The following is a 27,283-nucleotide window of genomic DNA, read 5'->3' on the forward strand; positions in this document are numbered from 1 at the left end:
TATAGCACTAAATGCCCACAAGAGAAAGCAGGAAAGATCTAAAATTGACACCCTAACATCAAAATTAAAAGAACTAGAGAAGCAACAGCAAACAAATTCAAAAGCTAGCAGAAGACAAGAAATAACTAAGATCAAAGCAGAACTGAAGGAGACAGAGACATGAAAAACCCTTCAAAAAAATCAATGAATCCAGGAGCTGGTTTTTTGAAAAGATCAACAAAATAGACTGCTAGCCAGACTAATAAAGAAGAGAGTAGAATCAATAGATGCAATAAAAAATGATATAGGGGATATCACTACTGATCCCACAGAAATACAAACTACCATCAGAGAATACTATAAACACCTCTATGCAAATAAGCTAGAAAATCTAGAAGAAATGGATAAATTCTTGGACACATAAACCCTCCCAAGTCTAAACTAGGAAGAAGCTGAATCCCTGAATAAACCAATAACAAGTTCTGAAATTGAAGCAGTAATTGATAGCCTATCAATCAAAAAACGTTCAGGACCAGATGGATTCACAGCTGAATTCTACCAGAAGTACAAAGAGGAGCTGGTACCATTCCTTCTGAAATTATTCCCAACAATAGAAAAAGAAGGAATCCTCCCTAATTCATTGTATGAGGCCTGCATCATCCTGATACCAAGACCTGACAGAGACACAACAAAAAAAGAAAATTTCAGGCCAATATCTCTGATGAACAACGATGTGAAAATCCTCAATAAAATACTGGCAAACCAAATCCAGCAGCACATCAAAAAGCTTATCCACCACGATCAAGTCAGCTTCATCCCTGGGATGCAAGGCTGGTTCAACATATGCAAATCAATAAACGTAATCCATCACATAAACAGGACCAATGACGAAAAACACAAGATTATCTCAATAGATACAGAAAAGGCCTTCAGTAAAATTCAACACCCCTTCATGCTAAAAATTCTCAATAAACTAGGTATTAATGGAATGTATCTCAAAATAATAAGAGCTATTCATGACAAACCCACAGCCTATATCATACTGAATGGGCAAAAACTGGAAGCATTCCCTTTGAAAACCGGCACAGGACAAGGATGCTTTCTCTCTCCACTCCTATTCAACATAGTATTGGAAGTTCTGGCCAGGGCGATCAGGAAAGAGAAAGAAATAAAGGGTATTCAAATAGGAAGAGAGGAAGTCAAATTGTCTCTATTTGCAGATGACATGATTGTATACTTAGAAAACCACTCAGCGCAAAATCTCCTTAAGCTGATAAGCAACTTCAGAAAAGTTTCAGGATACAAAATCAATGTGCAAAAATCACAAGCATTCCTATACGCCAATAACAGACAAACAGAGAGCCAAATCATGAGTGAACTCCTATTCACAATTACTAGTAAGAGAATAAAATACCTAGGAATACAACTTACAAGGGATGTGAAGGACCTCTTCAAGGAGAACTACAAACCACTGCTCAAGGACAAAAGAGGGGACACAAACAAATGGAAAAACATTCCATGCTCATGGATAGGAAGAATCAATATCATGAAAATGGCCATACTGCCCAAAGTAATTTATAGATTCAATGCTATCTCCATCAAGCTACCACTGACTTTGCTCACAGAATTGGGAAAAACTACTTTAAACTTCATATGGAGCCAAAAAAGAGCCCACAATAGCCAAGACAATCCTGGGCAAGAACAAAGCTGGAGGCATCATGCTACCTGACTTCAAACTATACTACAAGGCTACAGTAACCAAAACAGCATGATACTGGTACCAAAACAGATATATAGACCAATGGAACAGAACAGAGTCTTCAGAAATAATACCACACATCTACAACCATCTGATCTTTGACAAACCTGACACAAATAAGCAATGGGGAAAAGATTCCCTATTTAATAAATGTTGTTGGGAAAAATGGCTAGCCATATGCAGAAAACTGAAACTGGAACTCTTCCTTACACCTTGTACAGAAATCAGCTCAAGATGGATCAGAAACTTAAATGTAACACCTAGGACCATAAAAATCCTAGAAGAAAACCTGAGCAATACCATTCAGGGCATAGGCATGGGCAAAGACTTCATGTCTAAAACACCAAAAGCAATGGCAACAAAAGCCAAAATAGACAAATGGGATCTAATTAAACTAGAGAGCTCCTGCACAGCAAAAGAAACTACCATCAGCGTGAACAGGCAACCTACAGAATGGGAGAAAATTTTTGCAATCTATCCATCTGACAAAGGGCTTATATCCAGAATCTACAAAGAACTTAAGTTTACAAGAAAAAAACAAACAACCCCTTCAAAAAGTGGGCAAAGGATATGAACAGACACTTCTCAAAAGAAGACATTTATGCAGCCAACAGACATATGAAAAAAAAATGCTTATCATCACTGGTCATTAGAGAAAGGCAAATCAAAACCACAATGAGATACCATCTCATGCCAGTTAGAATGGTGATCATTAAAAAGTCAGGAAACAACAGATGCTGGAGAGGATGTAGAGAAATAGGAACGCTTTTACACTGTCGGTGGGAGTGTAAATTGGTTCAACCACTGTGGAAGACAGTGTGGTGATTCCTCAAGGATCTAGATCTAGAAATACCATTTGACCCAGCGATCCCATTACTGGGTATACATCCAAAGGATTATAAATCATTCTACTATAAGGACACATACACACATATATTTACTGCAGCACTATTCACAATAGCAAAGACTTGGAACCAACCCAAATGTCCATCAATAATAGACTGGATAAAGAAAATGTGGCACATATACACCATGGAATACTATGCAGCCACAAAAAAGGATGAGTTCATGTCCTTTGCTGGGACATGGATGAAGCTGGAAACCATCATTCTCAGCAAACTATCACAAGAACAGAAAACCAAACACCGCATGTTCGCACTCATAAGTGGGAGTTGAATAATGAGAACACATGGACATAGGGAGGGGAACATCACATACCAGGGTCTGTCGGGGGGTCGGGGGCTAGGGGAGAGATAACATTAGGAGAAATACCTAATGTAGGTGACGGGTTTATGAGTGCAGCAAACCACCATGGCACATGTATACCTATGTAGCAAAACTGCACGTTCTGCACATGTACCCCAGAACTTAAAAAAATATATATTCAGAGTGACTATAGTTAACAACAATGTATTGTGTATTTCAAAGTAGCAAGAAGAGAGTATTTGAATTGTTCCTAACACATAGAAATGATAAATATTCAAAGTGATGGGATACCTCAAATATTTGACTTGATCATTACACATTCTATATATATAACAATATCACACGTATCCAACAAATATGTTAAATATTATGTATCAATGAATGAGTATTAGAATTTTGTGGTTGTTGTTAAGCTCTCAAAGTCATCATATTTGAAGTGAAGGTGTTAAACAAAAGTCTTTATCTATTTGTTAAATCACTATATATATATATATATATATATATTTAATTACAATGGCATTTGTCCTTTCTGATTGTTTGCTTATGTTTCAATGGATGACTTGCTGACTTTCAGCAACAGAGGTCAGTTTATGGGATGGTGACAAGGAGGACTCCTTAGGCTTCATGAGGACTATCTCTGTTTTCCTCACCACCCTATCCCCAATGCCTAACTGAGTGCCTAGCGCCCAGCAGGCACTCAACAAATGCTGCTGAATAAATCAATGACTCCAAAGATAACAGCTTTGGTACAGAGAGAAAATACTTTCATGATAGATTTGGAAGGGACAGCATGGGGGCCACATATCATAGAAGCAGGTGAAGTAAGATGAGGGGCATGGGCTATGATTCCTTCCCCCAAATCTCTGAGACAACTGGAACCCAAGTGGAGTGTGCATTTTGATGGCACAAGGGTAGGGCAGGGCAGGGGTGAGGAGATAATGTTTGAGAAATAAGAAACTGGCACAGTGTTTGGACCCTTGAGATGCTGGACTGTCCTGGTCAACTTACTGAACTCCTTGGGGACTCAGTTTCATCATCTGAAAAATGAAGATAACAATACTGACCACACAAGGTTGCTACAAGAATTAAGGGGGGAAAAAAAGGCTAATGCATATAAAGCACCTGGCACAGAGACTGTCATAAAAGTCATAGTGGGCCCTTATTTTTTCATTTAACAGGTATATACTGAGAGATGGCATACACAGTGGTCATAGGCAGGTACCCAGAGACAGACTGCTGGGGTTTGAACCCCAGCTTTATCACTTAGAGCTGGGCATCTTAGGAAAGTTACTTAGTTGTTCTTTGCCACAAGTTTCTCTTCTGTGGAAAATAGGATAATAATGCTTACCTCATCATGCCACTCTGAAGATAAACTCAGTTAACAAATGTAAACCACTCAGAACAGTATCTGGCACACAAGCACTATTTAAGTGTTAGCTATTGTCGTTATCATATGCTAGGCATTTTCATATTCTTATCCCACTTTGATCTCTCTAGGGCTGGTGGAAACAATGAGAGAATAGATAGGAACAGACAGATGTGTTGATGTGATGATGGAGGACATCCCGTTAGATGGGCTGGTCTATGTCTCATTAGAATAATGGGTCCCAAATCTGAGTATGCATCAGATTCACCCTGAAGGCTTGTTAAAACACAGGTTGTGAGGGCCCCATCCTCAGAGTTTCTGATTTAGTAAGTCTGGATGGGCTTGAGATTTTGCATTTCTAACAAGTTCCTAGGTGTTGCTGATGCTGCTGGTCCTGAGACTGCATTCTGAGAACCACTGCTGTGTAACAAGAGAGGATGTCTGAAGCTCCAAGAGGAGGAAGGGAGGATGCATACAGAGATGGGAGTTCAACAACAGTCCCAAATAGGACTGAGGTATGGACACTAGCAGAAAGAGTCAAATGTTCATCCACTCATTCAGCAAATATTTATGCACTGCCCACTATGAGCAGGGCCCTGTATTCACCAATCGGTTGCAAGAACAAGGATTAAGCTAAGCAGAAACAACTGTGAGTCAGAGAAGACTATCAACTTACTGAATTTAGCCAGAACAATGCTGCTATGGTTTGAATGTGTCCCCCAAAGTTTATGTGTTGGAAACTTAATCCCCAATGCAACAGTATTGAGAGGTAGGGCCTAATAAGAGGTGATGAAGTCGTGACGGCTCTACCTTTGTGAATGGATTGTGGTTATCATGGGAGTGGATTAGTTATCTTGAGAGTGGATTTGTTATAAAGGTGAGTTTGGCCCCCTCTTGCTCTCACCTTCTCTTACCCTTCTGCCTTTCCCCATGGGATAATGCAGCAAGAAGGCCCTCATAAGATGCAGGTACCTTGATATGAGACTTCCCAGTCTCATGTCAAGTAAGTGAAATAAACTTCTATTGTTTATAAATTATCTAGGGTTAGGTGTTTTGTTATAGAAACACAAAATGGACTAAAACAAGCACTAAACAAGCTTAGGCAAGTGATTTAATCTCTCTAGTTTCAATTTCCTGGTCCAAATATGGGGATAATAGTTCCTACGTACTAGGGTTGTTTTGAGAGTTAAACAAAGATAAACTAAACAAAGACAGGATAAACTAAGATAAAGTAAAGCACTTAGCATAGTGTCTGGCATATGGTATGTACCCGACAAATATTGGCTGTTGCTAGTATTATTATTGGGTCACACTTTCAGATACATGCCAAGAGGTTCTTTGCCATAGAAGGACATTACAGTGAGTGTGGAATTAAGTCTCACCAGGCCCAAAACCCAGAATCCCAGAAAGCAGAAAAATAATTTAAATCACAGGATTAAAAATTACAACCTGGCCACAAGGATTAAAAGATGCCTTTGGATAAGGGAGGTATTTGGGTCAGGGTCCTCCACGGAGCCCACAAATTGTAGCAGAGTCTCCAGCAGCCAGCTATGGGTATAAGTATTCTTTCTGAGTTTTTTTCTTCTTAGTTTGCAAATGCCAGATAAAAATGAATTCCAGAACAATGGAAATCTGAGATGAGAAGTAATTACAGCAAATTTGGCCAGGCCTCCTCCTAGGATCACTCCAGTCCTTCTGGGATGTGTTCTGACAACTTGCCGACTCTTTTCTAAACCTCTGAAAGGGGATGACGTTCCTACCACTTCCCTTGGAAGAATATTCCACAGTGAAATATGACTCACTGTCAGGGTCCTTGTCTGTGCGATTCCCTTTCTTTTCTTGCCCCACTTTTGTCTTAGTGTGCCCTTTCATGCAAAGTCAAACGAAGCTTCCCCTTGAGGAGGCTGTTCTGTGAGGACTGACATTTAAAGACCATTACCACCTCTTAAACTCGGCCCTGTTCATTTGGCCAAGTAAAGCATGTTTAATTCTTTTAATCTTCCCTCATAAATCAATCTCTACATTCCCTTAATAGTCCTTCTCCTGTTCTTTGAACTCCCTCCAGCCTGGCGGTCCCGAGCTCTTGTTCCGTTTACACTTGAGAATTAACCAGTCAATCACGAAATGCCTGTGCAGGCAAAACAGCCAGGCCTAGCCAGGGCTACAAGTGCTCTCCTCACGCTTGGCTGCTGAAGGACACTGTGGGCCCAGAGAAGAGCCCCGTGATCTGCTGAGACAAAGCAAGGCCTGCCTAGTAGCCAACCTTGCTCAGATAGGTGTGCGGCAGCATTTGCTGCTTGCTCCATGATGACCCTTTCAAATGGACCTGCCCCAGCTGGCCAATGGTCAAGGGACTGCATGGGAAGCCACCTGAGACACTTGTACCTCTCCAGCCTCTACCTTCCAGGGCAGGGAGGGCCACTGAATAAGCCCAGGCAGGGTCTTACCTGGAAGGTCCCAGCATGGTCTTCTTCCTTATCACCCTCTCTGTTCTCTTTGAGGGCAATTAATGTGAATCCTCTGAAGTAGGAGGGAGGAGCAGCTGAAAGTGTTACTGCAGAGAGAGAAGAAAGCAGGTTTTAAGTGTAAGAATCAATTATTGTCCATTTGTCAAATGGGATAGACCTGAGTTCTCCATCAATATCCCAGATCTGTGAGTTACAGAGGCCGTGGACAGTGGTGAGGCCTTCATCCATTGAGGTGAGAACTCTTACCCTCTTCACCCAGCTCCCTCTTACATTTCAGAACCTGTTAAATATCTGAGCTGCTGTCTTACTTGCGGATTCTTGAACCAACCAGAGATGTGGTGAGCTCTCTCCCAATAACCACAATTTGATAAAGATAGTCCCTGGTCAGAAACTCAATCTTGACAATTGTCTAACATTACACTTCCATTAGATTGGCCCAAGAGAAAACTAGTTCTTCACAGCACAAAATCCTGTAGGATGACCTTTGTGGCAGAGGCTGCCTTGTGTTCTTCAAAACATATTTCATTTTTCTTGTGGAAACAGCTACACCACATTTCCCAGCCTCCTTTGCAGTTAAGTCAGCTTTATAACCAAGTTCTGCCAGTGGAAGTCATGGACAGACATGATATACAGTAGCCCCCTGTAGATAAGGCCAAGAGACATGCCAAGACCCCACATGGATGCCTGAAATCATAGATAGTACCAAACCCTATGCTTACTATGGTTTTCCTTTACATACATACATATGTACATACATACATATGATAAAGTTTAATTTATAAATTAGGCACAGTAGGTAATCAACAATAACTAATAAGACACAATCATTATAACAATACTTAAAACAGCATGCAATTTAAAACTTATGAATTGTTTATTTTTGGAATTTTCCAATTAATAATTTTGGACCACAGTTTACTGCAGGTAACTGAAACCACAGAAAGCAAAACATCGGATAAGGGAGTACTGCTCTACTCTACTTCCAAGCCTGACCTGTACAAGCTTTCCACATGACCCAGCACTCTCACTTTCTTGTCTTTGCCTGCTTAATGCAGGGTCCAGCAGAAGACTCTGATGTCCCAGGAGGAGGACCATGGAACCACAAGAGGGAAGGAAACTGGGGATTATAAACAACCCCACAGAAAATCACCTACTGACCAGAAACATCCATACTGTACTTTGCATGAGCTGGAAATAAACTTATGTTGTGGAGGGCCACCTGTTACAGCAGCTGGAATTATTAAGTCTGTTATACTCTTCCTTCCTACATCTACCCAGGGAACGATTTTTCCATTAAAATCTAGCTCGGCCGGGCACTGTGGCTCACGCCTGTAATCCCAGCACTTTGGGAGGCCGAGGCGGGTGGATCACAAGGTCAGGAGTTCGAGACCATCCTGGCTAACACGATGAAACCCCGTCTCTAATCAAAATACAAAAAATTAGCCGGGCATTGTGGCGGGAACCTGTAGTCCCAGCTACTTCGGAGGCTGAGACAGGAGAATGGTGTGAACCTGGGAGGTGGAGCTTGCAGTGAGCCGCGATTGCACCATTGCACTCCAGCCTGGGTGACAGAGTGAGACTCCATTTCAAAAAACAAAAACAAAAACAAAAACAAATCTAGCTCAAGGGCCTTCTCAACAAGGCAATGGTGGTCCTCCCTCCCATTGGACCCCCAGTCTCCTGAGATGGAAATCTTTTATTGCAGTATTTTTTTGCACTGAATTGCAATTCTTTGTTGATTCACCTTCTCCACTGGACTGTGCTAATACAGGAGAGGGGCTGGGTTTTCATTCTCTTTTTATCCCCAGAACCTAGCACAGAGCCTGGCATCTAATAGATGTTCAATTCAAGTTTCTTTAAATTGATGTAAATTGGGATTTAAATTACTTTACTGCCTGCATAAAAGTGCTAAGATTCTGGACATTAGATATGGAGTTATAGACTATTAGAACTTCAAGAGATCTCAAGTATCTTCTAATTCAGCCCTCCAATTTCACGGATAGGAAAGTAAAACATAGAAAGGTCAACAGACACACCTAAGATCATAAAATCATCCAGTGGGCAACTTAGGGTCAGAATTGAAGGCCCACTCTCCCCAGTTTAACACTATACCCATGACTTCACAAAGCGAATATATTCATCATGTTATGGATCTTCCACAAATATTGACTGATCATTAAGTTTTTAAACTTTAAAAAATCAATTCATTTGACATATAATGTTTGTGAATATGATATGCAGTCTCCTGTTGAAGAGGAGCATTTAGTCTTCCAAATTCCTTAAACTAGTTTTAGCCTTGAAAATGAAGTGCCCTAAAACTCCAACAAATAAAACCACTATCTTGGATAATGTAGCAGCTGCCCTTGAGCCACCAACAGAATGGCACAAGAAAGAACTCTAAGACATGAAGAAGGTAAATGACATGCTGTGATTGGCCGGTTCATCCCATAAAAGTAAAGGTGCTACTGATGTCTATAAAAGGTCAGATAGAAAAAAAGGAAGAAGGGGCTGGGTGCAGCAGCTCATTCCTGTAATCCCAGCACTCTCGGAGGCCGAGGTGGGTGGATCACTTGAGGCCAGGAGTTCAAGACCAGCCTGGCCAACATGGCGAAACCGTATCTCTACTAAAAATACAAAAAATTAGCTGGGCATGGTGGCACATGCCTGTAATCCCAGCTACTCACGAGGCTGAGGCAGGAGAATTGCTGGAACCCAAGAGGTGGAGGTTGCAGTGAGCTGAGATTGCACCACTGCACTCTAGCCTGGGTGACAGAGTGTGACTCTGTCAGAAAAAATAAAAATAAAAAATAAGGAATGAGGGGAAAAAAAGCACAATAAAGCAAAGAAGAGTAAGAAAAGTGTGGTGTTCAGTGTCAAGCAAAAAAATGGTGGTTATGCTGTCAGGGGACAGAGCTGGGAATCTCTGAAGGACAGACGGCCAGCCAAAAAGCAGTCTTAGACTCTCTAGGGTGAGGGTGGGTGGTCTTCAAGGCCATTATACACAATTCTGGAGGAAAGGGAACAGACAAAGTAACAAACAGTAAGGATACTCTACCCAGATTTCCTCAAATACCTTTTTACCATTTTAATGTGACCCTGGCACTAACATATTTCTGCTTCCCGTGGCCAGCACCTGTGGCTCTTGTGTCCCTGGTCCTCAGGTTACTGGAGCCTACTCTGCCTAAGATGAAAGGTCCAGCTGCCTTGCCTCAGGTAAGGACAATTCTTAGAGGCACTTTACACTCCAAAATGGCCCCACAGGATCTGACTGAAACTACCTGAAGGGACCATGCTTGGGATCACAGGCTGGCAGGACACCTTCCCAGTTGCTGTCCTGCTTCCCCCACTCGCTTACTAGTTTCCCCTGGGAGCACTTCCTTAAAAGAATCACTTGCATCTGAATCCTCATCTGAGGCTTGTGTTATGGTTTAAGATATGTTGAAGTTCTAACCCATACTTGGGAATGTGACCTTATTTGGAAATAGTGTCTTCGCAGATGCAGTTTGTTAAGATGAAGTAATGCTGGATTCAGGTGGGCCCTAAATCCCATATGACTTACGTCCCTATAAGAAAAGACACAGAGACACACAGGAAAGAATGCTGCGAGATGACAGAGGCAGATATTAGAGCCATGCATTTACAAGCCGCAGAAAGCTAAGGCCTGTTGACAACCACCAGAAGCCAGGCGAGAGGCATGGAACCAACTTTCTCTCAAAGCCCTCCAGAAGAAAACAACACTGCCAGATACCTTGATTTCAGATGTCTAGCCTCCAGAAATATGAGAGAATAAATTTATGTTGTTTCGAGCCACCAATTTATGGTAATTTGTACAGCAGTCCTAGGAAATGAATACGATCAGCCTCCGGGGAACCCCAACCCAGACAGATAATCCCTGCTCCACAGCCACTGCCTCCAGGACAAAGCTCAAACTCCACAGACCAAGAAGCCCTCAGGCTCTGCCTCTCCAGCTTCACTAACCATGCTCCCATTCCCCTGCCATACTACATTTCAATCCTTGGATTCACTCTCTAGAAGTTTCCTGAAAATCCATGTCATGTTGCCCTATTGTATTTTTTCACAAGCTACTCATATACCTTGGAATGGTCAAGCTCCTCCATTCTGCAAACTTCAGAAATCAGCCAAATCTCCACCCTTTGTGTGATGTTTCCTCTGATTTCCCCATAAAGACCTGGGTGCTCTTTCTCTTGGACTCTACTGAAATCAAAAATACCTACAAAATGGGCATAGTAACAGCACTTACCTCAAAGTATCAGTGCAAGGTATAAATGAAGTAATATGTGTAAAGTCCTTAGTAAATATGAACTCATTATTATCAGTGATAAGAGTATCAAATTAGATTATATTTTGTGTTTATGTGTTTCTTTACACATTTGTAAGACCTTCAAGGGTAAGAACCCATCTGAGCTCAGCACAGTGACCAGTGCGGAGTTGATGTGCAATTAAATTTACTCGAGTGTTCATAGACTGGTTGGCTCAGTGTTGCTAAAGATGTCAATTATCCTCAAATTGATCTATAGGTTTCATCAATCTAAATTAAAATCCCAGTATGCTCTTTGTGATATTGACAAACTGGTTCTAAAATTTATATGGAAATGCAAAGGGCCAAGTTTGTCCCAGACAATCTTAATGAAAGAAGTGCAAAATTGAAGGGCTTATACTCCCAGATATTAAGACTTATGCAGCTACAGAAACTAAGCCAGTGGACTACAGCAAGATAAGAAAAAAATGGGCCAGTTGACCACTTTAGGGTCCGGGAAAGTTCCACAAATACACAGAAGTTTGATTTATGACAAAGGATGTATTAGGTTGGTGCAAAAGTAATTGCAGTTTTGGCCATTAATGGTTTTGCCATGGCAAAAACCTCAATTACTTTTGCACCAACCTAATACATCAGAGCAATGGAGAAAAGATAATCTTTTCAGTAAGTGGTGCTAGGACAACTGAATGACCATGTAGAAAAAGGTAAATCTTGGCCCTTAACTCACATCATACACAGAGTAAATTCCACATAGATTGTACAGCTAAATGTGAAAAGCAAAACAAAGTTTTAAGAAGGCAGCATGAAATAAAATGCGAATGACCTTGGAGTAAGAAAGATTTCTTACATAGAGCATAAAAAAGCACTAACAATAAAGGAGAAGATATATAAATGGGGTGATATCAAACTTTTGCTTATCAAAAGATACCATTAAGAGTGAAGAAGCAAGTCACAGTGTCAAAGAAGATATTTGCAACCATGTAACCAGAAACTGACTTTTATCTAAAATATATAAAGAACTATTTCAGATCAATAAGAAAAAGACAGACAACTCAACAGAAGAAAAAAAAGAAAGACAAATGCACAAACTAATACTTCACAAAAGAAGGTTCCCAATGGCCAATAAACATATGCAAAGGCTCTCAACCTCATTAGTCAATAGGGAAATAAAAATTAAATCTACAATGAAATAGTACTGCATATCTTACAGTTTGGCTAAATTTAAAAGAATTAACAATATCCAGTGATGTTAACTAGAACTTTCACACACTGTTGATAGAAGTGAAAATTAGCAATTTTGCTGCTAAATTCTTTGGCAGTGTTTACTGAAGCTGAACATACTCTTACCCTATCACCCAGCAATACCATCTTAAATCAACAGAAATGCATATATATATGCACCAAAGATACCTATAAGAATATTAGTAGCACAATTATTTGTAGTAGCATCCAAGTGGAAATACTCAAATGCCCATCAGCCCTAGAATAGGTATATAAATTGTGGCATATTCATATAACCAAATGCCTCATAGTCAGGAAAATGAACACATACTGCCACATGCAACATGGATAAATCTCACAAACATAATCTCAAGTGACAGAAGACAGGCACAAGAGAATACAAATGGTATGATTACATTTATATATATTTACATAAAGCTCAAAAACAGGCAAAGTAATTCATGGTGCTAGAGGTCAGGACCGTAGTAACATGTACAGGAAAGGGAGGGAGTGCAACGTGGAGGCAGCATAAGGGATGCTGCTGAAGAGCTAGTCATGATCTGTTTCTTGATCTGGGTTCTGGTTACATGAGTATATTCAACATGTGATCATTCACCACACTCTATCATTTGTAAACTTTTCCTTATGTAAGTTATATTTTGATTAAAAGATTCCTAAACAATGTTTCTGAATGATAAATATCCAAACTTTTGTACATCTGTGCAGTGTGCTTAAAGGGCTAATCATAAACTCAGCTTCCCATAATACTGCATTCCAGTAGGTTCTAGGAAACTAAGGTTGTACACTACCCTATTAAATATAACACATGAGATGGAGGCTCTGGAAGCTGAACTCAGTGTGGGGTTTTAATCCATAATTATCACTGGTGATGATGTTGTTACATAGTATAATTTGAAGGAATAGAGGAGACTCTATCTTTCCAGAGAACCTCATTATACAACTTCCTTCTGAAAGGCACAAATGTGCAGTGTGTTCTGAGTCCCAGTAATAACCTAAAATGACTGCTTGGCAGTAAATAATAGAATCTTCTCTCTAATGACTCCTCCCAATTGTCTCCCCTGAGAGGCTATTAAGAGATCCAAGAAATTAAAGAAAAATGCTTATGAAGGATTAAAAAAAAGGAATTCCATTCAGAGCCATCTTGTGAGTACATACAGGGAACTGATTAAGAGCAAACATTTAGGATTAGAATCCCAGAGCTACCACTTATGTGATCTCTGGTAAATTACTTAATCTATTTCCTTATTTTTAAAAAGAGGTTGATGATATTACCTTTCTTATAGGAACGTAGAGTTAAATAAATATTTATCCCAGTGCCTGGAACATGTAAAGTGTTCAAGAATTTTAAGGGATGATGACGTTAATGATGGTGGTAGTATTTATGATGGTGATGGTGATGGTGGTGAGTGGTGATGGTGATATTGGGGATGAAGATTATGGTGAAATTTGTGATTATGATAAAAGATGATAATGCTCATCAGGCTGATTACCCAACAATGTGTTTCAAAGAGCTGGTCCTCAGGAACAATGATTGAACCTCCAAAGAAAACTCTAGTAGGTGCCAATGAAGGACCACCGGGAGGATTGCAATGGAGAGAATTGGCTTTGGGGACGATTCTTACAAGTTCAGGTTATGGGGAGATTTGGGTAAGTCCTTATAATAAACCAAGGCTTCCTACAGCCCATGACACTCAAAATAGAGTGCCCTGTGAGGACTTCCCTGCCCCTTTCACCCCCACACAATACCTCTTTTCTGGAATATCTCTCACCCAATTTTAGTTCAATATGTGTTTATGAAACTATTTGTTAAATGCTTGTCTCCCCTAATAACCCGTACTCTCCATGAGTGCAGAAACAAATTCTGTCTTGCACTCCACTGCATCTTTAGCATCTAGCATACCACTTTACACGTAGTAAATGCTCAATATGTACTTGTTGAATGAATGAACAAAAAAGGTTTTATTTGTCTTAAATGCATAGTTTTTTCATTCCTATTCTGGTCCCTTTTCCAAAGTTCCCTTGAACAATACGCCAACCTCCCTCATCCTTTTATCTTTACTGAGCATTTGGTCTACACTAGCTCAGTGCTACATCCCTGGAGACACAGAGTAAAAAAGACATGGCCTCTGCTCTCTAGGAGCACACAGTCTAGTACCTGGGGGAAAAAATATATCAACAGATATTTTTTATAACATGTAAAGTGTGTTATGGAGGTATGAACAATGTGTTCTGGGGTTGCAGAGGAGAGAACATCTGCGTCTATCTGGGTGAATTCGAAGAGGCTTCAAGGAGGAGGTAGTGTCTGTGTTGTAAGTTGAATGAAGAATAGGAGTTTATCCAGTGGACAAGGGAATCAACAGCATCCCATGTAGCAGAAAGGCGTGATGGGCCAGTCTTGGCCCTGGAAACCAGAACTGATTCTGTATTTCATAAGTTGCATTCTGGGAGGAAGGGTGTGATAAAAGGCTTGGTGAGGAAGATAAGCAGGGGGAAGACGATCAAAGGCCTTCAATGCCTTGATAAGAAGTGTGGATATCACCCTGGGGTGGGGGGATGAGGCAGTACTGAAGGGCTTGAGCTAGGAAATTTCATATTCAGATTTATGGTTTAGGAAGATCAGGCTGGAGGTTGTGTAATTATTGAATTACAGCTTTGCCCTAAAAGCCACATCAGTAACAAAGGCCTGCCTTATTTATATGAAGACTGATATTTCACACTAGAGCCTGGCCTCAAATCCCGACACAGGGCAGAGTTCTTTCCATCCTTGGGTATACTTACCCTACCTAATTACCAAATAGCTTTCTGGGTCTTTCAAATGTTGGTGTGTCAACCTTCTAACAAAAACTCTAATAAACTATTACCCAAATTCATCTTCTATGCCTATTACCCTCACTGGATCTTGTCCAGTTCCATCTTCCTCCACACTCTGTCTCTTGGGTTTCAGAATTATTAATAGAACTCCAACCTCAATGAGAAGACCCTGAGTCCCAGCTCCATCCTATGGCCAGCCCCTGCCATCCACCTGCTATGTGTTACTGAAATGCCCCAGTCTTGCTACACATCTCAACCACAATGCACGTCAGCTTCTGCTTTAACTTATAACATGGAGTTATAAAGACTGTTGGGACATTAAGTTAGTCACAGTGTTCCCCTTTCTATTCTGCACAACTTCCAGAGCTCTGAGGAGCTGCAACTCATATATTTCTATTTAAAAATTTGGCACAGTAATTCAGGCCACCTAGCCAGGGTCAGGCAAGAAAAGATTTGCTGGTGATGACCTGGAAGACTGGAAGGCAAGACTGAGAATCCAAAAGTGAGCAGGTGAGGATGGTGGGGTTGGATTATGCCGTTCCCCTGGATGGCCTTCTGCAGCCAGTGCTCTCAGCATTCCCAAGCAGAGATGAAGTTTCTCCCACTCAAACTGAAGATCATGCATACTTAAATTTGTAAGGGTCATTTTTCTATAACAGACGTAGCTAACAGACTTGGTTCAAATTTCGCTGTTTATTATGTGTAATTTTGGGCAAGTTACTCAAGCTCTCCTTGTCTACATGTCCTTACCTGTAAAACAGCAGTAATATTTAATAGTATTTACCTCCTGCTGTCATCATGACAATTAATGAATTGGTAATAGGAAGTATATAAAAACATTCGCTAAATCAATAAAATATATTAAAAAATAAATCAGTCTCCTCTGTGAAATAAGGATCATAATTATCATCTCGTGGATTTGTCATGAGGATTCAAGGAGATAATGCAATGAAGCACATTGCAGCAGCTCAATAAAAGTTAATCTTTTCCCCATTGTGTGACCTCGTCGTGGAAAAGCTCAGAGCCAGATGAATGGGTCCTGAGCTGAACAACATGTGGATAGCAGGAGGAATAATGGGAAGGATGCCTCTGGGGAGGTAGAGATGTGTCAGCCAAGAGAACATAGCTGGGAATGTGGATGAGGGCAGGAAGCTCTGGGGGACCCCCGCTGCTGCCCCTACTCTGACCCTATGGTCACTGGGGCTTCCAATCACAGTTCATCCTCCCTCCTCAAATATCAAGTCACAAAAGTAACTGTGATCCAGATCCAGTCTATCTCCATGCCATTGCCCTGGGCATGGGACCCACACTGGACTAATCACAATCTTCCCTGGGATGTTTCAGTTTGTAGTTAGAAGGAAAGGGGCTTTTCTTTTAGTCACAGGATGAGCTAAGAGGATTTTCACTGAAGCTTGCTGGCAGCTATCCTCCCTGTCATTTGGAGAAAGTTTATCTGTAGTAAGAAAAAATGAGGACAAAACACAGCCAAGAGATTGAGGATGGAAGGAGCAAGACAGAGAAGGTGGAAGCAAGGGACAAAAAAGATAGAGAGCGAAGGAGGGAACGGGGGACAGAGAGAGAGAGAGATGGAATGACCCCATTTGAGTCAGTAGACCCATTTATGCCTGAAGCAAGAGCTACCCCTGGGCTTTGCAAATACGGGAATCAGTGCATTCCCTTTTCTGCTTTAGTTAGGTTGACTTTGTTCCTATTACTTGCAGTGGAAAGAGTCCTGACTAATTTTGAAGCAAAGAAAGAAAACACTCTGCCTAAGCTATAAGAATCACCAGCAGGCTCAGGAAACAGTATTCAGAACTAAACTGAGGTGGCTTATGGTGGGGGTGGCAGTTGGTATGTAAATGTCATTGGGATGACAGCAGATCTCTTGACTTCAAAACTATTTAGCTAAATATCAGCTTTAGGGAAAGACTCTAAGGAATGTCAGAGGGCTCTATCCTAGACTCTGAGTTGCTCAATGTTCGTATCAACTTCATTGATAAAGACTTACAAGACCTTCTTATCAACACTGTGCATAACCCAAAATTAGATTATGTGCATAAATCACTCAGTGACCAAATACAGATTCATGAATGGCTGACAGCTACAGGGATGGATCCAAACATGCTGGATTAAATCTAACGATAAACCATGTCAAATTTTATGTTCAAGGACCATTTTCACCAGTCTAGTTTATTAAAGAGGGAAGCAGGCCTTCCAGAAAATTGCAAGAATTTGAGTTGGCTGCAAGCTCAGTGTGATTCCAGACTACGGCACAGCTGCCAAAATAGCAAACACAAGACCTGGCAAGCTTCACACAACCACAATGTCCAGGACAAGGAGATAATCAGTCTATCATGTCCTGCCCCTAACAGACCACATCTGGGGCACAAAGTACAAGGGAGCAAGCAACTGCAACCCACAAAGAATGGTTAAAGAAATGGGGCATTTTAGTCAGAAGAGAAGCCATAACAGCTATTTATTCACAAACATCTCAAGGGCTGACATATGGCCCAAGGGGGACCTTATTTTCCTTGATTCCAAAGGACATAACCTTAGACAGATGTGTGAAAGTTACATGGGAGGCAGACTTTGGTGGCAGAGAAGTACAAGCAAGTCAGCCCTGGCTCAAGCTTCGCCAGTCTGTGAGTGTGGCCACCTAAGGAAAACTCATGGTTCTCTTCTCCCCATCACCCTACTGCCAAGCAGGAAATGCTGCAGTCATGTTGGCTTTGAGGATATTCCACTAGTCACTAAATGAGTGTGTCCCATAGTAACAGGATAGGGCAATGATGTGACCAGGTGCTAAAGTGTGTGGGAGGCTGGGGCTGGGGCTAGGAGAGGTGGTGATGGGGAAGCATGCTCATAGGAAAAGGACCATCTTTTCTTTGTGTCTCATTATTTTCCTTTAAAAGAGTGAAAAAAGAAAGAAGAATATAAGATTCCTGGAATCCAGCCTTTTGTTAGGGTGGGGCCCAGGAACTTTTTTTAATTAAATTAAATTTTAGTTTAGTTTTTGCACTCTCCAAAGGCATAGCTAGGTTTGGAAAGTACTACAAATGACTCCACAACGTGCTGGTTCTAGGGAAAGTCACTTTAATAACTGATGTCTAGGTTTGATGGCTCAATAATCCCCTCAGGCCTACTTCTCCAGATACTCAGAGCCAGTTTCTCAGAGCCAGTTTCTGAGGATGGCAGCCCCTTGCCTCTGCCCTTTTGCCTGCTGTTGCTCTGCTTTTCACGCCGCAGCAGCGTTTCAGCTTCCACCATGATGCAACTGCTCTCTCTTCCCTCCCAGTGGTCTGCACTCTGGACACAGACCATCTGCCCTCAGCCTCTGGCCAATGCCCCTGCGGCACTGGGCATCCTTTCTCTCTGCTGCCACCACCTGGAGCTCCTTGCCTCCTGTCCACCATCCCTTGGGTGCTCACCTTTCTCTCTGGCTGAGAGACAAATAACTTCCCCTTCCTCCATCCAGCTCTCTTAGAGAGCTCACACCAGGGTTCTTGGGGCTTCAGTGACACTTTATTTTTTTCAACAAATAATGATTTAATGCCTGCTATGCCCAGGCACTGTTCTGGGAATTGAAGATAAAATGGCAAATAAGAAAGACAAAGTCTTTGCTCTCATAAAGCTTGTATTCTAGCTGTAGGAGGCAGATAATAAACGAGAGAATTTCAGAGAGTGTTTAAGGCTATGAAGAAAACAAAATCAGGCGAAAGTGATGGGAAACATAAATTGGTAGTTAGAACAGCCTCTTTAAAGAGATTCCCTTAAAAGACAAGGAGTCAGCCATGCAACGATCTGGGGACAATCACCCCAGGCATGAAGAGCAAGGATGAAGGCCCTGGGGAGGGAATGAGCTTAGCGTATTTGGAAAATTCAAAGGACAGTGTTGGCAGGAGTTGGGGGGAGAACAAGGAGGAGGAGGAGGAAGAGGAGGAGAAAAGAGCTTCCTGTAGCACCTAGAATCACCATTTGGTTCATCCTGCTGTGACTCTGCCCACCTGCCCACACTCCTGCCCCACAGATGGTGACTTGTTCTTGGAACTCTTCCCTGTTTCTCTCACCCAGTCCATGAGACATATTTGCAAATATCTCAACCACAACTGTAGAGAGGGTTCAAGTTATTTCCTATGGGTCTCCTAGCCTCAAGAAAATCAGTAGATGTGGATAGGTCCCTTAAGTTTTCCTGAACATTTCATGGAATTTATGAATATTCTGTGAAAGGTAGAAGCCCGCTCTACATAGACCTCACAAAGGACTTCTAGTGGTCTCATTTAACTCCTTGCCCTGTCCTATCTGCACCCCAACTCCATCCCTGCCAAAACATCCTGTAAAAGTAGGGCATTTTACACCAGCAGGAGCTGACAAGCATCACAAAAAGCTTTTTATGTGATATAGCAAGCTTCCTGACACCACAGATGCTCCAAGAGAGGTGCATTTGGTAAAAATCAAACACAACTGCACACTATTGGAGAAGAAAAAAGAGAGAATGTAATGCTTTAAATGATTTGGGCCACTTGCTACTCCATTCAATGCATGCATGTGCCTGAGTGAGCATGAGATGAGCCTCTCAGCTCCCTCACTCCATCATATGATGAGGATTTTGTACTTGCATGTCAGAGCAAACCAAGGTTTTATCTGCTACTCAACTGAGGAAACATTGCTCTCTTCCAATGCTGGAGGGAAACTAGAAGTGCTAGACTTATTGATACATGCCAATCCATTTCTATTCCTCACTTACAGGAATATTGGGGGTAGGGTGTTTAGATAAGGCTAGGTTGAAGCTGGTATCTGGGTTATATCTTATGTATAATTTCAAAGGATTAATTTTGACTTATGTTATTTTTGCTTTCCATGGCTCTTCTTGTATCTAGCCCTCTAGTCCCATCCTAATGGGACTCTGCCATACTCAAACATTTCCTTTCATTTTCATTCTGAATGTATACCCCAGTGGGTTTTCATTTTTCTTTTTCTCTTCCCACACCACCCCTTTGTTTTCTTGATTTACTTTACCCTCATTCCTTTCATTCTTTGCTGCTTCCTCTTTTATTGAGAAAGGAGAATGAGACAAAACAAGCCACAACACACACTTGCACATACACACCCCAGCACTCCTGCCTCTGCTCTTTTTCCCTTCTTTTGAGACAGGGTCTCACTTTGTCGCCCAGGCTGGGTGCACTGGCACAATCTTCACTCACTGCAGCCTCAACTTCCCCAGCTCAAGAGATCCTCCTGCCTCAGCCTCCTGAGTAGCTGGGTCTACAGGTATGAGACACCACGGCCAGCTAATTTTTTTTTTTTTTTTTGTAGAGATGGGGTTTTGCCATATTGTCCAGGCTGATTTTGAACTCCTGGGGTTAAGCAATCCACCTGTCTCAGCCTCCCAAAGTGTTGAAGTTACAGGTGTGAGCCACTGCATCTGGCTTCCTCTGCTGATTCTTAGCAGGAACATCAGTTTATATATTGTCAAGTTGACCCACCTAGCTGACCTTTCACTGAGAGAGTAAGATATATTGTGTTTTTACATGACTATGAATGAAAATATGTGACAGAGACCGTTAATATGATCCTTAGAAATGTACTTTCTGTTTCATCTTTTTGAAAAATAAATTCTTCAAGTTTTAGCTGGGCATGTGGCTACCCAGCTAAATGCTATATTTCCCAGCCTCCCTTGCAGCTAGGTATGACCACATGACAAAATTTTTGCCAGCGGAGTGTGTTTAGAAGTGCTGGGTGCAGTTTCTGGGTCACATTATTAAAAGAAAACTGATGTCCTCTACTTCCTCTCCCCCCAGTCCCCTGCATGCTGACTGAATACAGATGTGCAGAGGTTCTCCTCGGCTGTAATGGTGCTGAGGCGAACAACAACTTAAAACAGTGCTGTTTAGTAGAAATAAGCTCAAGCTGGGTGAAATTAATTTTGTTAACAGGTATCCATTAAAATAAGTGAAAACAGGCAAAATTAGTTTTAACTAGTGTATTTTACTTTATACAATTATAATTTTAATATGTAATAGTACAAAATTAATGAGGTTTACTCTTTTTATATTAAATTTTCAACAATCATTATGTATTTTATACTTACAGTACATCTCAATTCAGAATAGCCACATTTCAAGTACTTCATAGCCACACACGGCTAAGTAGCCACCAACTAGACAGCAGAGTGCAAGAAGATGTCAGGGGAACAAGGTAGAAGGAGCCTGGTTCCTGGATGGCCTCATGGAGCAAAGCCTCCCATCATGCTGGATCTCCCATTTACCTCGTGTTTAAAACACTGTGTTTTGGATTCTGTTAGTAACATGAGCTTAGCTTATACTATGACTAATATAACATGGTAAGAGTCCCCCCACCTCACAACAGAAATTGATATTGACCTATATATATGTCACAGTCTGTATAACAAGCAAATGGACAGTGTGAGAGTGAAAAACTCCTGATATACCAGCCCATAGTGGTAAACTTTATCGGTGATTATAGCTTCTTGATGCAACTGAAAGAGTCAGCTGTAATGAAACAACTTATCTGTGTGTGGGGAAGTACTCAAGTTTTAAACCTTGAAAAATTCCATTTTGTTATGCTTTTTTGTATGTTTTTATTTCTTTCATTTCCTAAAACTCAGAGCAATAAACAATCTCCACAACCATCAAGCATTAGCTATGTTTGCATTTTCTAATTTTTATTATCAGTTTGAACTAAATACTTAAGTAACGGTTAAAAATAGTTACATAATAAAAAAGCAGGGAATGGTGCAAAAAAGGGAAGAGAGGTAGGAGGGGTGGCTTAATTATAATATCATCAGCAGCACTTAAGTTTTTAAAAACTCCACCATCCAGGAAATAGTTTATTTAAAAGACCTCATCCTGTGTAAATTTCTCAGATCCTAAATATGTCCTTTCCAAACATATAATTTTACAGGCATGGTCATATAACATCTGTATGTAAAAATAAAACAACAGTCAAATCTGTTTTTTCTTTTTTTTTTCTTCCTAGGTTTGTTTTTTTCTATCCAATTTGTTTTTGTTTCCCTACAAACAAAAGGAATTGGCCAAAGACTGACAAGGTTCTTCATGTTTCTAAATTAATCCTCTAGTTTATGGGGAAATGCAACATTGAAGCCAATAAGAGAAAACAGCAAATGTTAATAAGGATTTATCACTTTATATTACTTTGTAGTAATACAAAGTAATTCTTCTGAGAGATGTCAGTTACTATCTTGATTTGTTGTTCTGTTTACCTTGAAGGAAGGCAGAGGGTAGCTGAGTGAATTTCATTCTATTCCCAACTAATTTCATTGAGTCAGCACATAAGACTGGTTAAGAGCACAGATTTAGGAGTCAGACAGACCTGAGATTTTATCCTGATTCCGCTGATTATTAGCTGTGTGACCATGGGTAAGGAATAAACCTCTCTGAGATTTAGTCTTCTCATCCATAAAACAGTAACAATCAGAAACTTCCTCAAAGTACTATAAGGAATAAGTGAGATGAGTAGAAAGAACTTAACACAATATCTTATCCAGGGCTTTGCTGCTAACTATTTTTCTATTTCCAAAATAATCATCTCATAACATATTTTTTAAGCAACGACTGTGTGACAATTTCTTTTGACATGAATTATTTCTAACTCTCACAGGAATGCTGGGAAAAAATCAAAACACCCTCATTTTACAGATGGAGAAATTGGCTCAGAGAGGTGAAGTGGCTTCCTGAGATCACCCAGTGAATACGTGACGAAGGAGGACCTGAAGCTAACCCACCCAACATCAAAGCCTGTGCACTTTCCACCAGGCTGAGGTGTCTACCCCTGTGGTCAGTGTGTGTCTCAGTGTGGGACAAAGAAAAAGCCATGCAGCTTTGGAGGTCTCCAAACCTCCCAGTTTAGGATAAACCCCTCAATTATGCTTGAAGTTGGACCAGCTTTTGAAACCTCTACTGGACATTCTTTTCCCATCAAGTTCCTTGAAATGTCCTTTTAAAAAACATCTAGGAAAAGCCACTCTCATTAGCCAGAGTCTGACTTTATTTTCCTAATAAACAGACCTCCAGTAGGACAAAAGAGCCTCTTTTATTTTCAATCAATTCTTGAACATTTCAGTGGATTTTCTTCTGTTTGGCTCGAAATTGTGATCTGGGAAAGGCTGGTCCTGCGAATTGTCCTCCTATATAAGGGAAGCCCCTTGAGGATCCTCAACTTGTTATTTTTAATCACTGTAATCTCCTTTTCAAAGGAGGCCCTGGTCAGAAACAGAGCAGGCCTTTCAGAGCTTTCTAAAGCACAATTATTGCCATTGGAGGGAGGGGGGACTGTGGGAAGAGGGAGGGAGAGTAGAGAGAAGTGGTGGGAGAGAAAAGGAAATCAATATAATACTAACAACTTGGAAAAGACAAAATAATGATCTCAACTGGATTCAGGTTTTGGGGAAGAAACTCCATGTTTCAGTCTTTTTTAATAGTGACCATTTTATTACAGTCTAGAATACCTAAAGACTGTACTTAGACAGCAGGCACAAAGAACAGAAGCTGCTTGGGGATGAACTGGAATACTGTGGACAAAGATTTGAGGCAGGAAAACAAGTCATTGATTCCAAGGATTGTGAGGGATCCTAATTCAGGAAAAAATTAAAAAGCAAATAGAACACCAGGGGAATGCCAGCTTCACAGCCTTAAGTCAGGACAATGAGTAGAATGTGTTCAAGTTACTTTTAACATAATTATTCTAAGAAAGAAGGAGCCAACAGAAAATGTCACAAACTAGGCCAGTACCTTTTCTTTCGAACTTTGGCAGAATCAGGTTTGCTAATTGCAGGATATTTACTTGGAAAACCTCAGCATGGTTCCTGCAAGATCTCTTTCAAGGTCTCTTAGCCATAAGAAGGGAGAAAAGATGATTGCCCAATCTATAGCCTGAGTTGGGGTGTCAAAGTCCAGATGGCTGTTTAGGCAGGAGTAGCCTGTAGGGTGAAAGTCCAGGACACTCCCTATCCAGTCCCAGTTCCCCACCTGCTGGCCCTGGACTTTTAGGTAGTTCTGAAACCTCTTTGGCCCCGTGAATACCAGCTGTATCTCCTTCCCAGTGCTAGGGCCACCAGCTGCCAATGCTCAACTAAAACACGGAGGCTTAGTGTGAAAACAGACGCTGGGTACACTTGGCCTGAACCTCAGAATAGTCTAAGTTACTGAAAAAATCTTCCTGGGCTTGCATTAGCAAGTCCTAGGCAAGGCTCCTGATATGAAAAAATACCTCATTCATTCATTCAATTAATTCATGAGGACCCAAATAACCACTGGTAGATGAATGGGACTGGAGGAGAGCTGAGGAAACCTGCTTTCAAACGCACAACACTCTTCAAAACCAAAAATCTGATCAAGAACCTACCTCCATTAGTAAACCAATAAAGGCCTCACATTCAACTCTTAGGCTTATTAGGCACCTCTTTTAGCTCAGGCACACTCACCTTTGTAAACTCATTTACTCCCTACCACCAAGAGAGGGTGGATAAACAGCTTTTTTTTTTTTTTTTTTTCCAGCTAGGAAATAGGTGCAGAGAAATTAAATGACTTGCACAAAGTCACACAGCGAGTAAACCCAAGTCTGTTGGACTCCAGAGCCACTTCTTTCTCTGCTACGTGGAGCGGGGACAGTTTCCCCTGTGAACTCAGGTCCTCAGTTTTGGGGAGGGCCGAATAGGCCACTGAAGACATACCCGCTTCCCTGCGGTCCACAGGGAGGATCGGCCGCCTCCCGGCTCCACCGAGTGGCAGTAGCCGCCCGTCGGCGCGGCTCGCTCTAGCCGCAGTGCCAAGCCGCGCGCTCCCTCCCGGGCTGGGCGGGGTGTTCTCCGCCCAGAATCTTTCTTCGTGTAGTACCCAGGATGCCGCGGAGCTGCGCGCCGGGGTCAGACTGTTCCTCGCAAAGTGCTCAGCACGCCAAGGTGCCAAGGGCACCAAGGAGCCGGCTTTGGGTAGCTCCTGGTGGAGAAAGTCGGGGACACAAACCCGGGAAAGGGGGAAAAGTGCTCCAAGAAGGGTGGCCCCTGGCTTTGGTCTCCGGCGTGGCCCTGGTGCCCGCTGACGCTGCCCCAAACTTTCTCCTGTGTTGCTCCCACCGCTTCCGTCCAAGGCTCTGGGAAACTGGGAAGGCAGGGAGGAAAGTACAGCAGCTGGGAGCCCATTTGCCCCACCAGGTGCCCCAGTGACCCGCTCCTCCCTGCTTAGCACCAGAGCTGACTTACGAAGGGGCGAGGGTGAGGGGACACGCTCCCTGGCGGAACCCAAGGTGAGGCCAGACAGGCTCGCTTCCCTTCCTGGTTACCTGTCCCCCACCCAGAGAGCGGCGGCTGCTCCACGGGGAAACGATGTCTGGGGAGATGACCCTGCTGAGGAGGAGGTGGCGGACGTGGGGACAGAGTCAGGCGTCTTCAGGTCGGTGCTGGTCGAGCTGCCTGTCCCGCCTAGGAGGCGCTCACCTGCTTGGACACCTCCTCCCTGAGCTCCCGAAACCCCGCTCTCAGCCGAGAGGCGTAGGCGCGACACCCCCGGGACGCGGAGACTCCGAGCTGCCGGAGCCAAGGTTCCCCGGCCTCCAGGGAGCAGGCCTCGGGCATCGGGGCTTCTCTTTCCATCTTCATCCAATTCCCCTTCCAGCTCGGAGCTTACCCCAAGCTCTTTGAGGACCCTGTCCCCACTGGGAACCTGTTCTGGAAACCCAAGATCCTCTGTCTCGTCTGCGACCACGAGAGAATAATTTGGGGTTCTTTCCAAGGACCCTTTCGAGGAGCTTTAGGCTGTCCCTGCCCCTCCTTCCAGCGCCCCGGGACCGGTTAGGGAGAAGCCAAAGTCCCTTCTCCTGAAGGGACCTATGCAGGGAAGCCGGAGTGGCTGTCCCGCCCAGGGCCGGTCTTTGAGAATCGGGTACCCTTTCCTTCAGGGACAGAGAGGGGAAAGCTGGAGTCGCTGCCTTGCCCGGGACCCGACCAAGAGAAGCCTGGATCCCCTCCAGACCGATTTGGAGAAAGGCGGGTTTACTTCCCTCCTGCAGACGGCGGGGAGAGAAGCGAGCCTCCCTTGCAGTCAGGCCGGCGTGACGCGTGGCTCAGTTACATTCTCCGCCTGGGAACCGCGCGTCGGAGACGCGGGCTGCCTCTCCTGGCTGCGGCCCCCGCGACGGCCCGGGACGCTGGATTATGATCCGCGCCGAGCTCGCGGCTGCAAGGGCCGAGGGCAGCCAGGACAGAAGGGCCCTTGCCGGGCTGCACCCGCCCCACGCGCCCGGAGACCGCGCGCCCTCCTCCGGAACCCAGAGGTCGGCGCCCTCCGGGGACCGGGTCCCGCGCTCCTAATGCCACGCCGGGCGGCCACTTACCGCGGTAGCTGGTTCCGGGCTTGTAGAAGTCGGGGTCGCCCTCCACGCGGAGGCTGAACTCGGTGTAGCCCTCGCGCCGCGTGCCCTGGGCGCGCAGGATACGGCTGCAGTAGCCCTCTGACTTGGGCACTTTGTCCAGGGTCTCGTCGGAGAAGGCCAGCGCCGCGGCCAGGGGCAGCGCCAAGGCCAGCAGTGCCGGAGTCCGGCTCAGCTTCAGGGTCGCCGGGAACAGCCTCATCCTCGCGGCCCCCAACTTTGTGCCGCGGCCGCCGGCCTTCGCCACGCGACTCCTGCCCGAAATGGTCCCGACGAAGGCGCGACCTGGCGGAGGCGCGGCGGAGAGAGGGAGCTCGGAGCCGGCGTCGGCGACTGGGAGACCGTGCCCGCCTCGGCTTGGCGGCCGCGGAGCTGCGCTGAGCTGCGCTGAGCTGAGCCAAGCGAACGAGAGCAGCGCGAGGAGGGGAGGGCCGCGGCGAAGGAGCGGGAGGAGGGAGGGCTGATTTTGCCCAGATCCCCCAGCGCAGCGCTGTTTTGTTTCCTCCGAACTGGCGATTAGCGGCGCGGCCGTGTTTATTTTGCGACGTTGGATTCCCAGGGTCTGACGAAGAAACCGTGGCATACCGGACCCTGTGGGCTCTGTCCCATCGCCTAGGAGGCTGCTGCTCCAACCCCCAGCTACACTCCGGACCCTCTGGAGGACGGCGCTCAAGAGGAGGGAAAGCCTGAGAAATAACTTTTGCTGCACACCTGCTCTGTGCCCAGCAATATGCTTGGCGGCTTACTTACTGTATCGACTCGCCTTTATG

At 43.4% G+C, this 27,283-nt stretch overlaps 1 protein-coding gene across 1 annotated transcript in view; it reads right to left on the reverse strand.

Moving 5' to 3' along the window:
• SPON1 (spondin 1) overlaps positions 1-27,185 on the reverse strand; it is a 310,818-nt gene extending 283,633 nt beyond the window's left edge. The window contains exons 1-2 of the mRNA XM_002822007.4: positions 26,478-27,185; positions 6,758-6,864 (exon numbers count right to left, since the gene is read on the reverse strand). Coding sequence (XP_002822053.3) covers positions 6,758-6,864; positions 26,478-27,096 — 726 coding nt within the window. The 5' untranslated portion in view covers positions 27,097-27,185. The remainder of the gene's footprint in view (positions 1-6,757; positions 6,865-26,477) is intronic.
• Positions 27,186-27,283: the final 98 nt, after the last annotated feature.

This window comes from Pongo abelii, chromosome 9, assembly GCF_028885655.2.
Source record: "Pongo abelii isolate AG06213 chromosome 9, NHGRI_mPonAbe1-v2.0_pri, whole genome shotgun sequence".
NCBI classification, from domain to species: domain Eukaryota; kingdom Metazoa; phylum Chordata; class Mammalia; order Primates; family Hominidae; genus Pongo; species Pongo abelii.